The 12774-nt window shown below is 54.5% G+C and overlaps 1 protein-coding gene across 1 annotated transcript; it reads left to right on the plus strand.

Annotated features, from left to right (window-relative positions):
* Positions 1-522: 522 nt before the first annotated feature.
* Positions 523-2193, plus strand: LOC111155194 (carboxypeptidase N subunit 2). The gene has a single exon (XM_022515297.1). It carries the CDS (start codon positions 523-525, stop codon positions 2191-2193), a length of 1671 nt encoding a protein of 556 aa, XP_022371005.1.
* Positions 2194-12774: the final 10581 nt, after the last annotated feature.

Here is a 12774-nt window from a genome sequence, read left to right on the forward strand (position 1 = left end):
GCGGCTGCTCTCAGCCCCAGCTGACATACGAGAGCACACGGTTAGTCTCATCATTAGGCTCTGCAAGGTGCTGAGATTTGGGGACGCAGGAAGAGTTTTGGGTTAAAAATTCCCTGTGCACTAATAACCTGCTCAGATTTTACACATTACCTTAAAAATTCCATACTACCCACGGTCTCCTCCTTTCCCTCTCTTCCATGCCTTTAATCTCACTTCCACCCTTTCCCTCCACCTGAAAGCCCATGGGAAGTCCAGGAGACCTGGGTCTTTGTCCTGCCACTAACCTGCCGGGTGGCTGTGGATAGGCCATGTGGCAGCCCATCAGGAGGTCCGAACCCGGGTCCCATGAACCTTGCAAGGCTGCCATGAAGCTGTATGAAAACAACCACTGAAAACACATACTGTCCCAAGGGGTGGCCTCCCTGATAGAGTTAACCCCCATCTCCTGGCTGGCCCACCCTGGCGCTGGCCGCCCTTGATCAAGGCATCACCTCTGTTCTCTCTTCCTGCTGGGATCAGGAGATGCTGTCCGGAGCCTGGCTGCGCTGGGCCAGCCTCCTGCTCCTGGCCAGGCCCTCCCAGCCCTGCCCTGCGGGCTGTGACTGCTTCATCCAGGAGGTGTTCTGCTCCGATGAAGGGCTGGCCGCCATCCCGCCGGACATCCCACCCCATGCCACAGACATCATCTTTGTAGAGACCTCGCTCACCACGGTGGGAACCCGGGCCTTCAGTGGCAGCCCCAACCTGACCAAGGTGGTTTTCCTTAACACCCAGCTCCAGCACTTTGGGCCCGACGCCTTTGGGGGGCTGCCCGGGCTGGAGGACCTGGAGATCACTGGCAGCGCCTTCTCCAACCTCAGCGCCAGCGCCTTTTCCAACCTCAGCGCCGACGCCTTCTCCAACCTGACCTCGCTGAGGCAGTTCACCCTCAACTTCAACACGCTGGAGGCTCTACCCGAGGGCCTCTTCCAGCAGATGCACGCCCTGGAGTCTCTCCAGCTACAGGGTAACCGGTTCCAGAGCCTGCCGGGGAGGCTCTTCCGGCCCCTGAGAGGGCTGAAAGCCCTCAACCTGGCCCAGAACCTGCTGTCCCACTTGCCTGAGGAGCTGTTTGAGCCCCTGGGGAGCCTGCAGACCCTGAGGCTGAGCAGCAACGTGCTCTCCGGTCTGCCCCCCGGCGTGTTCAGCCAGCTGGGCTGCCTGCGGGAGCTCTTCCTTGACAGCAATGCCATCAAGGAGCTGCCACCAGGAGTGTTTGAGGGGCTCTTCCGGCTGGAGAAGCTGTGGCTGCAGCACAACGCCATGGGCCACCTGCCGCTGTCCGTCTTCTCCTCCCTGGGCAACTTGACCTTCCTGAACCTGCAGGGGAACGCGCTACAGGGGCTGCCCGCCGGCCTCTTCGCGCCCACCCCGGGCCTGCTTGGCCTGTCTCTGTCCTACAACCAGCTGGAGGCCGTCAGCGAGGACGCCTTTGCCAACCTGTCCAGCCTCAGTTCCCTGACGCTGTCGCACAATGCCCTCACCCATCTCCCCGCCGGCGTCTTCAGGGACCTGCAGGGGCTGGTCAGGCTCTACCTGGGCAGCAACAACCTGACGACCTTGCACCCAGCGCTCTTCCAGAACCTGTCCAAGCTGGAGCTGCTCAGCATCTCCCGGAACCTCCTGACCACGCTCCCCGAGGGCATCTTCGACACGAACTACAACCTGTTCAACCTGGCCCTGCGTGGCAACCCCTGGCAGTGTGACTGTCACCTGGCCTACCTCTTCGGCTGGCTGCGTGAGTACAGCGACCGGTTCTTCAACACGCAGACCTACTGCTCGGGCCCCGCCTACCTGAAGGGCCAGCTCCTGCCCGCCTTGCAGGAGGAGCAGCTGGTGTGTCCCGTCACCGGCAACCATCTGGGCTTCCAGGCTCCAGGGTCAGAGGACGGAGAGCTGGGGGCCCCCTGGGACCTGGCTGCGGAGGAGAAGGCGGTCGGGATCCGGTGCACCTACAGCAACCCTGAGGGCACCGTGGTGCTCGCCTGCGACGGTGAAGATCGGTGCCGCTGGCTGAATGTCCAGCTGTCCCCCAGGCCGGGGTCAGGCCCCCCGGCACTAACGTTCAATGGCAGCCAGCACTGGGACTTGAAGTCGAGGTGCGGCTCTGTGAGGGTCACCGTGGCCATTGAGGCCCGGCCAGGGGGGAGCTAGGTGCAGGGCGTGCGGAGCCGGGAGCCTGCCTAGGTGGCCTCCGGGGGCCCGCCCAGGCCAGAGGTGGGGGCCAAGAGGGAGCCGAAGCCCTGCCTCTACAGGTGCTGGGAAGGAGCTGCATTTCCCAGGTGGAGGAGGTGGTGCTGCGGGTGGTGCAGGGGGAAGGGTGGGGGGGGCCTCCGTCCTCCTTCCTCTTCCTCCCTTCCTCCTCCTTCCTCCTCCTCCTTCCTTCCCCCTTCTGTTCCTATCACCCAGGCAGAGCCCTACCTGGGCCTTCCTTAAGCTTTGTAAAGCTGTACTGGGGTCTGGAGAATAAAAGAACATTCTCCCTGGTGTTTCTTGATAATCTAACGCCCACCCCACACTCACCCCGCCCGAGGTTCTGAGCCTCAGGCATCGCCCACCCCGGTCCTGTTTGGACTTCTAGCTCAAAGGCCAAATGTCCCTTTCCATCTCTTTCACTGAGAGAGATTGAAAGTTTGAAAATTTGAAAATTTGAAAGTTTGAAAATTTGTTTTCAATTGATATAGAGAAAAACAAAGGAGGCGTGACAAGCAGAGGTGAGCAGAAGGATGAGGGAGAGAGGTCTGACTGGTGTGTGTGTGTGGGGGGGAACTTGTGTCATTTGGGGCCACTTCCAGCACCATGGCCAGGGGAGACCAGGATGAATGGGGGGCCTCAGGAGGCTCCATTTGGCTCTCCCCACCCCCATCCCCATCTGCCGCATGGTCCAGCGGACAAGGGGGTTGCTCCTTGAGCCCAGAGTAGGGAGGAGTGGTGAGCAGGGCTTGGAGGTGCATCAGCCTTCAGCTCTCTGACAGCAACTGCCTCTGTGGCTGCCTGCCCCCTGCGATGGTTCTCCTGTGGATCACAGGACACCATGCTCTCACAGCCCGGCCATACCTTCCGTCTCCCAGCTGCCCATCTCTTCTCTGCCGGGATCTGCCGGGGGCCTGCTGTCCGGCCTCCCCGGGGAATCTCACGTGTGTCCCCAGGCTCGGATGCGTGGTGACCTGCATCTCCACCTCGGGCTCAGGATTTCACTGCCTCTGTGAGGAGATACCTGCCTGCTCTGCAGCACTGTGTTCGATTATCCCGCTGTGAACACGTGTAAAGCAAACCCATCCCGGCTTCCTCGGGGATTTCCCTCCAGCAAAGCCCAGGAGCTGTGTGTGTTCTCCAGTCTCCCCTCCCCTTTGATCTTCATGGCCCACCCGTCTGGGAAGACTTCTGAGCACCCGTGTATCCATTTCCCCCTTCCCATCCCCAGCCTCCAGTGTGCAGCCACTTTCCTGGTTCTCCTGCCTCCGGCGTAGACAGGTCTGAATGAAATGTTGGGGAAGGGGAGGGAGACACGAATCTGATGTCTGGCAGGTCCTCCAGGAACTCACTCAGGGTCTGGCAAGTGAGAGATCAGACAAAGGTGCACATCTCCTGGGTGGCGGGCAGGGTAGACAGTGAAGCCATGAACCAAGGGCAGGGACAGGTTTGGGGGAAGGCAGGAGCACGATGTCAGCCGCAGGCAAGGAATTGCAACTCCTCCTTCGTGTCCAGGGATGCCCCTTTAAACAACACGCTTCCCAAGACTCAAATCAAAATCACCATAATTCTAAGGTGATGGAAGGTAATTGAGCAGATTTGCCAAAGGAACAGACTCCCAGATTCATTGGGTTCAATTCCCAGAAGCATTTGGATTAATATTCCTTTTTTTTTTTTAAGATTTTATTTATTTGACAGAGAGAGAGAGATCACAAGTAGGCAGAGAGGCAGGCAGAGAGAGAGAGAGGGAAGCAGGCTCCCTGCTGAGCAGAGAGCCCGATGTGGGGCTCGATCCCAGGACCCTGAGATCATGACCTGAGCTGAAGGCAGAGGCTTTAACCCACTGAGCCACCCAGGCACCCCTTAATATTCCTTTAAAAAAAAAAAAGATTGTGTTTATTCATTTGAGAGAGAGGGAGCTGGAGAGCACGAGCAGCAGGGAGGGACAGAGGGAGAGAAGCAGACTCCCCTGTGAGCAGGGAGCCTAATATGGGGCTTCATCCCAGGACCCTTGGATCATGAGCCGAGCCGAAGGCAGCTGCCTAACCGACTGAGCCACCCAGGCACCCCTAGATTAATCATCTTAATCAGTCCTCCAAGGCTGGGGAACTGTGCCACCTCTGGGAGCCCAAGGCCCCGAGTGTCTGTGGGTCCTGTAAGGCCAGCCCCAGGCTAGTGCTCTCCCAGCCCCAGGCCCAAGGCCGGCTCCATTAGACTGCTGGCTTCCCTCTGGGGGTGACGCCCGCTGTCCTGTGAGAGCATCGCTGCCCCAGTATATCCAGGAGCTTTCCAGGCCTCCACCCAGTGGATGCCAGTCCGAATAGTCAAACCTCCACTGCCAGAGATAAAGGAACAAGATAATTGAGTAGACATTTCTCTTAATTATATTTCCCCCAAACTCTAACTCCTTATTAAATCAAAATAGAATCATTTCTCTCTGTGCTGAATGATGTTGGGGGAGGAGCCCTGGCTGACAGCCAGGGGCTGGGTGAGCTGGGCAAGCGGCGCATTCTCCCTTTCCGGTTGGCTGGGCGACACCAGAGTCGCTGTGCTCTATTGGGTAGCACGGCCGAATTTTGCAAATAAACATATACATGTTGCATGGGACATCCTCACACTACAAAACTATTTGTAGTTTATCTGAAATCTGAGTTTAACTGGGTATCCAGTGTTTTATCTGGTGACCCAACCACCCGATGGACACTGGGGAAGCGGCATCTGTGGTGCCGGGAGTTCTGACCACTGAGGGGGCCACAGGGTCCTGAGGAGAAGCAGGAGGCACTGAGCAGCCCTGCAGCTCAGACTGAGGGCAGCAGAGAAGAGACTCTGAGTGTGCCCCACACCCCAGGAGTCCTTGTCTCCTTGTGGAGCTGGCCCAGTCTGGGGTGGTACTAATGCTTTTGATGGGTTCCAGGATAGAAAGCAGGACACTTGGCTCCCTCCTTCCTTAGCATTCTGCCTCTGGCAAATCATGGCTCCTTTCCAGGTCTTTCCTCAGGTATAGAAAAAGAAGTTTCATTCTTTTCTTTTCTTTTTTAAAGATTTATTTATTTGGGGTGCCTGGGTGGCTCAGTCATTAAGCATCTGCCTTTCGCTCACATCATGATCCCAAGGTCCTGGGATCAAGCCCCATGTGGGGCTCCCTGCTCAGCAGAGAGCCTGCTTCTCCCTCTCCCACTCCCCCTGGTTGTGTTCCCTCTCTTGCTGTCTCTCTGTCAAATAAATAAAGTCTTAAAAAAAACCAAGATTTATTCATTTACTTATTTGAGAGAGAGAGAGAGAGAGAGAGAGAGTGAGAGTGAGCAAGGGAGCACAAGGGGTGAGGGCAAGGGCAGAGGGGATGGGGGAGAAAGAGCCCTAAGCAGACTTCCCACCTGGCATGGAGCCCGGCATGGGACCTGATTCCACGAGCCTGAGACCATGACCTGAGCCAAAACCAAGAGTCAGATGCCCAACCGACTGAGCCAGGCACCCCAATAGGTTTGTTTGTTTGTTTGTTTTTAAAGATTTATTTATTTATTTATTTACTTGAGAGAGAGAGAGATTGATCACAAATAGGCAGAGAGAGATAGAGAAGCAGACTTGCCGCTGAGCAGGGAGTCCAACCCGGGGCTCGATGATCCCAAGACCCTGAGATCATGACCTGAGCCAAAGGCAGACGCTTAACCCACTGAACCACCCAGGCGCCCCAGGAGTTTGGTTCTTGATGTTGATCAAACCTCAGAATCACCTGGAGAGGTGAAGGTAACCCCAGCAACAGGCGCCTGGGCGGGTCCTACTTCCAGAGATTCTGCTTCAATCGACGGGGGCAGACGGACCCAGATACCAGTTTTATCTTTAACTCCCGCAGAGACCCTAACACTGAGCCCAGGTTGAAAAGTTGGGCTCTATCTTGTCCCGCACTGGGTCTCATGGCTGTTTGGAGCTAGACCCAGGGCAGTGGTGTGAATGCTAGCTTGGTCGGACCTGCCCGCTGTAGTGGTCTGGATGAATTCATGAACGAAACGAGCCATGAAACGGGCCATGTAAAAAGATTTCACAGGGGTTCCTTTTTCTTGTTGGTGTTTTTTATTTTACCATCCTCATGCCCTCTGGAGATCTTGAAGAAGCGAGCTGGCTGCAGGCTGCCTTGTTTTCTTGCTAAGGCATCCCAAAGGCCCTCCTTCCAACAGGTGGGGCGCCTTGCCCTGATGTCCTGAATGTTCCACAGTTGGGTGATCCCGTGCCACTTGCCAGCAGTGTAACCTTGGGCAACGTACTGTAGTTCTCTGTGCCTCAGTTTCCTCGTGCATACTGTTGATCATGAGCTTCGTGGTGCCCACTTCACAGTGCTGTTGGTGAGGGGAAAATAAGTGCATTCTTGTAAGAAGGACACATGGGCTCTCAGAAATGTTATCTGTTATTATGATTTCTAGAGAAGTGCGGTAAGTGTGGCAGACAGGAAGCAAGACATTGGCGGTTGCACTTGCGTGACCTCTTCCCATCCCTGTTTCTGGGAGGATATTAAAGTTGCTGTTTACATATCAAAATTCTATCATTTGGGAGGACTGGAAATGCCATTGACAACACTGTTCAGTACATACTGTGGATGATGGAGAGTGGCCGGCGCTTCCAAAAATCAGACAATTTAGCACAATGTAAGCCTGTGAAAGAATTCTTTCTGACGCTGTGTGTTCAACTCGCCCCCACTTCTGTATCTCGTAGGGTTCAACATTTCAGAAACCTGCAAACGCGGCGATCCAGCGGCCCAGGGCGCCCCCTTGCGGCACCCTGGAGGAACGGCTCCCCTTGCGGGGCGCTGAGCTTTTCCTCCTGGGAGTCACAAGCCGCCCTCCCCCACGAAGGGACAGCCGGGCCCATCGACTCGGTGGAGCGCAAGCCGCTCCCGGGCAGGAGGACGAGCTGCTGAAGCTTCTGTCTCCTGTAATTCTGGGCAAGTGCCAGGCCTCTGGGGGCCCGCGCCCGAGGGGCGGCCGGCGGGGACCTGAGGTTCCCGGGGCGGCACCGCCCCCTCCTGGCGCGTTCTGGTCTGTCCCGGTGATGCGGCGCGTCCTGCACCCTGGGACAGCCGTGCAGGACAGTGAGTTGTCAACGTTGCCCACGACTTGCAGACGGGCCTCCAGGCACCAATGTGGGTGAAATCCTGTAGTGAGCTCAGCCCGCCACTGACCCTGACACAGGTGACCCCAAAGTTGTCCTTCTGGCTTGGACACTTTCCCTTTTCCAGGAGTGCAATTTGGCATGTACCTGCTGGGAAGACTGGGCTTTGCCTTCTTTGCAATTTCATCAGAGTTGCTCAGACTTTGGAAAATATCCCCGCCCCGCCTTGACAATACTTAACCCTTATTTCAAAGACTCGAATATAGACAGAAAGCAGCTTCACTTAGTTTCATCCTTTCCTCATTATCTACTAGGTGAAAGCCTCCGAGGGCTTCATCAGATCTCTGGTGAGGTCATACCTGAGCATTTTCACATGGAGAGGAATATTCGTTTATCGTAGACTACCTTTTATTTCTAATTTATTGCAGTTAGGACATTTAATTTTTAAATTCTCTGTGAGATCTGATTATACTATCTGTGAAATTTATTTCAGGAGACTGAAGGGGTTGCTAAGAATCATTTGTTATACTAGGGGTGTTGGATCTGTCAGTGATGAAATCCATTGCTCCAAAGTAAAGGAAGGATCAAAAACTGGATGTCAGGTTCTCCAGAGAAACAGAACCAGTAGGACCATTCTCTCTCTATCTCTCTCTCTTGAGAAGTCCCCCATGGTCTGCCACCTGCAAGCGGAGAAGCAGGAAGATCCGTGGTGTAATTCAGAGTCCAGGGGTCAGAGAATCAGGCCCTCTGATGTCCAAGGGCAGGAGACAGATGTACCAGCTTAAGCAAAGGGAGCACATTCTCCCTTCTTCCACCTTTTTGTTGTGTTCAGGCCCTCGATGGATTGGATGATGCCAGTCCATGACTGGGCATCATTGGTGAAGGGGGATGGATCTGCCTTGCTCAGTCTACTGATTCAAATGCTCATCTCTTCCAGGAACACCCTCATGGACACATGCAGAAGTCATGTTTTACTGGCTACCTGGGCAGCCCCTAGCCTAGTCAAGGGGACACATAAAATGAACCATCGCTGTCTTCACTGACTGAGGTGGTTCCTCGGCCCGTCTTTCCTATGAGGTGGAGATGGTGGTCCTGGGTCCCCGCCCGTGTTTCTCCTTCCCTTACCATGTGAGAGCACCTGCCGCTTCCACTTTGCCGGAGGACTTTGTAAATGGGAACAGAGGATCCAGTTAGGCTTGGAGGGAAGGAAAAGATTAGGATACCTGATTTGTGGCTTCTGTTCTGCCTCAACTTTGCTCTATTACTTTGGGCAAGTCACTTCCTCTCTCCGGGCCTCCGAACCTTCAAGCGGTTAGCAGGTGCTGAAAGATTTGAGAGCACATGTCTCTGCAAATGGGGGTGTAGAGGGTCCCACGTCCTGCCCCCACCTTCCCGGGGCTGATCACCTGGCCTGGGAGACGGTGGGCACCTGGGGGAGGGCCCAGCCGCATTCTAAACTCTCAGATCTGTGGGAACAGCTAGACTCCTCTGCTGCGGCTGATGAGCTCACCTTCCTTCCCACCCAGGAGAGGGGACACGGGATTCTCCGGAGAGGAATTAGACTTGGAGGCTGGATGGGGAGATTTGTATTCAGTCCCTGCACTGATTCTATTTTTGCCCTCAAATCTGTGCGTCAGCCACTATTCTCTGGTATATGATATTGTTTTGACATCTGTGAAGCTGGCAAACTCTTGAAGTCTCCAGAGCCTTGAAAATCAGATCTATGAAACTGACATATCCCAACAAGCGGCAAGCCAAAAGCCTCAGGGCATTTGCGATAAGTATTATTAGACCCACTGCATTGGCCCATGAACACATCCCCTATTTAAATTGAAACATAAGAAGTCATTCATGCAAAATTTCACTACCTAACTTTTAGCCTCTCAGTTAGAGCTCTAAACCAGGAAAAAATAAAAACATCTCCCAAGCACCAAAAAAAAAGAAGTTTCCAGTGCCTTAGATGAAAGCTCATGCATTGCTCAAAGGAAAGTTCCTCTGCTCAGACTCTGTTCACTTTTATGTTAGACACAAATCTATCAAGTTTGGTCATATGGTTTCCAGACTGGAGTAGATTAAAGGCAAAAAAAAATCACACATTGGGAGGAGGGTGGTGGTCCTGCTGGGGACTTGCTAGCAACAAAGAAAGAGACGGAAACATGTCAAACTGAAAGAAAGTTTCTGACAGAAACTTCCAAAGAAGAGGGGTCTGGGATGTTCAGTGGGACAGGCACCTCCATGGCTCCCGAGTTGACACGTTAGTCCAACACCGAGCTGGAGGAGAATAATGAGCTGAGGTAGGTAATGATGACCCCGAGCTGCCTGGAGAAAGTGGACATTCTGTAAAACATGGGCTTAGTTTGCACGCTCACGAAAGCAGAGCTGGGCACAAGGACTTGGATGGGCTTTAACTGGGAGGTAATTCCAGGAGGCAGCACCATGAGACAGAAGGGGAAACGCCAACCAAGGATGTTCTGTGGAAGGTGCTGTTGCCCGTGGGGCTCGGTTCCATAAGGACTGCCTGAGGGACATCCTGAATGTCCCGGGGTCATTCCTGACCCCAAGTGCACTGGACCCTAGGAGACATGGGTCCTCTATCCAACCCTGTAACTTGAAGGGCCTTGGTTTTCCATGTAGAAGTGAGGGGGTTTGACTCGTGGTCACAGAGCCTTCACGTTATGGTGTGTATGCACTGATAAAGGGTGCATCTTATTTTTTGTAGAGGTATGTGGTGAAAAGTCTGTTATAAGCCAAATTGTTTTATTTGGTGGTAGGATAGGATCATCTGAGCATTTTACTTATGCAAATTCAATCACAAGAGCTCAGCAGAGAGACCAGAGACACAGAGAGGAAGTCGGGGAGCGGGGGGGAGGTATGTGATTTTAGGTGGATATTTTTAAAGTGTTCAGATAGTCGAGGCAAACTCTGTGTAAGAACAAAAGGTACAAATGAAAGAATAAAAGGTAATTGCCACTTGAGGCCAGGACAAAAGGAGGACAAACAGTTGAGCTAGAGTATCATCTGACTTTTGCCCACCCACAGAGCAGGGAACACAAAGACCAGCTCCCTCTGTGGAGTAGCTGTCACAAGGTGCGGGGTAGCTGGGATTGCTGCATGGGGCCCCTTGTGGACGGGACCCACCACGTGGACATGGATGGGGCTGTAGGTCTGCTTTCTGGAGCCCATCTTGGAAGGGGGGATGCGTTTTGAGTGATGAGAGCCTTCCTGCCTGTCTCCGGCATCCGTAAAGTATATGGGCAAGACATGGGGCCAGCCTAAAGCCACGTGCTCCTGGCTGACCCGGTCTATGCCTGGGAAGGGACGCTGCACCCCCCAAGAATGCTTGGGGCCGGGGTCGGGTCGCGGCGGAAGCCTGAATGCCAAGCATTCATTAGACTAGATTGATGGGCGGGGGTGCCTTGCCGTGGAGGCCTGGGCTGCCTGCTGCCCTTTCATTGTGGTTATTTATGGCCTCGCTGGGGCGTCAGAAACCAGGCTGACAGCTCCCAGGAACCTGACCCGGCTGGGACACAGCCCACAGCCTTCTGCCTGCTCATCCCTCCCCTTGGGGAATGTCAGCCTTGCAGACAGTGACCAGACCCGATAGGTGTAGAAGGAAAGATTCCAGAACACATCCTAACCCGGAGACCTCTTTATCCAGAAAGAGGTGTGTGTGCACAGGGGACCCATGACTGTACCCCTTAAATATTTACAGAAGTAGACATTCGTGAAACAGGCCTGGTGCAGTGAAATTGATTCTTATGTTTGGTACAGGGCAAGAGATCTTGAATCATCCCAAACAGTAAGTAATCCAAAAACGGGTCTTTGTAATTGGGGAACGTACACCAAAGGTTTGGGCTTGTCTCCTTGCTTGTTTTTTGCTACCTGTGCATGTGTGTGTGTCTTTTGGTAACAGAAGTACAAGTCTAATCCTCTTTCATTTACCTGACAGTTCGAGGAGGTCTAGACTTGTTCTGGATGCTCAGGGGTGAGCTGAGTGGGCCAGACGGCTGTGGATGGTTCGGTGTCCCTCTGGGGCACATGCGGCAGGACACCGCTCCCTCCCCTGGTGACTAGGAGCAGCCTGGCTGAGAGTGGACAGAATGGGTTGAGGGACTGTGGTGTGCATGCGGGCAGAAGTCCGAGCTGGAGAGCTGGGGGGACCACTTCCCTTTATAAAATGGGCCTCATCATTCCTGCTAAGTCTGCCTCCATGATGGTGCAGAAACCAGGGGAAATGGGGCAGCAGCAAATGCTCCCCAAATTGTGCAACGTTCCTGGCGAGGTCTGTGTCATGAAATCTCTCGGCCTGGAGGGCCTTCCTGGGAAGGAAGGACAGGCCCAGGGACAGACGACCAGAGAGCCGCATTCTGTGCTTGGGGCCTCACAGGACGGCCCCTGTGGGGGACAGCCTCAGGGAGTGGGGAGACCATCTGGGGGTCCTACAGAGTCCTGGCACTGAGCGGGAGGGAGGAAGTGAGGCTCCGTGAGAAGGAGGCGGCTATGGAGTCACGGGGGAAGAAACCCAAGGACATGGGGGCGGATCCATGAGATTACTTTGGCTGGAGGGGTTCGCTGCCACGGGGTCCCTTTCTGTCCTCTCATGTCCCTGATGTCTGTTTACTCTGAAGATGAACCTCTGCAGGTTGCATAGGAGACCAGAGCCTGATGGGACCAGTTTATGAAACCCTTGTAAAGGTTTAAATGAAGACATTCTCTCGGACACTTCATTGGTTGAAAAAGTCTGTATCTCACATGGGTAGAGCTGTCGCTCAAGTAACTCAATCAGCCAGGAGTTTGGTTTTGATACACTTAATTATTTGTCTCTCTCCCAGTTCCTGGGTTTCATTGGATGAAGTTTTGCTGAGAGCCCCCAGAGCTCCAGCAGTGGGTCTGGCCTGGGACGTGGAGGTGGCCAGTGGTGGGGGGCCCGGGAGCTCGTGGTCTAGTGGGGAGCCGGCGCGGTCAGCCCACTGGCTGACTCAGGGATCGAGGGGGCCGGCAGACAGAAGCCCAGGCGTCATGGGACTCCAGACCAGTCCTTTTGTCCATCGCTCTCAGCAAATTACCCAAGACACAGTGGTTTCCACCACCAGTGATCATTCGTTCTCTCTGGGTTTCTGTGGGTCAGCGTGCAGACAAGCATGGCGGGAACGGTTCGTCTGGGTGTCATCATGGGGCCCCAACTGGAATGACCTGAAGGCACCTCCACTCACTGTCGGCCCCGGGCTTCCTGAGCACGGTGGCTGGGGTCCAAGGGCAGGTGTTGGGAGAGACCAAGACAGAGAGAGAGAATGAACATGAACATGAGTGAGAACCAGGTGGAAGGGCTGACCTTTTCTGACCTCGCCTTGGAAGTCACAAAGCCTCACTGCCCCTACACTCCACTGGTGGGACTAGACAGCAGACCCTCCCAGATCCAAGGGGAGGGCCTAAGACCTATCT

Source organism: Enhydra lutris, unplaced genomic scaffold (genome assembly GCF_002288905.1).
Source record: "Enhydra lutris kenyoni isolate GAN:26980312 unplaced genomic scaffold, ASM228890v2 scaffoldscaffold39, whole genome shotgun sequence".
Taxonomy (NCBI): Eukaryota; Metazoa; Chordata; class Mammalia; order Carnivora; family Mustelidae; genus Enhydra; species Enhydra lutris.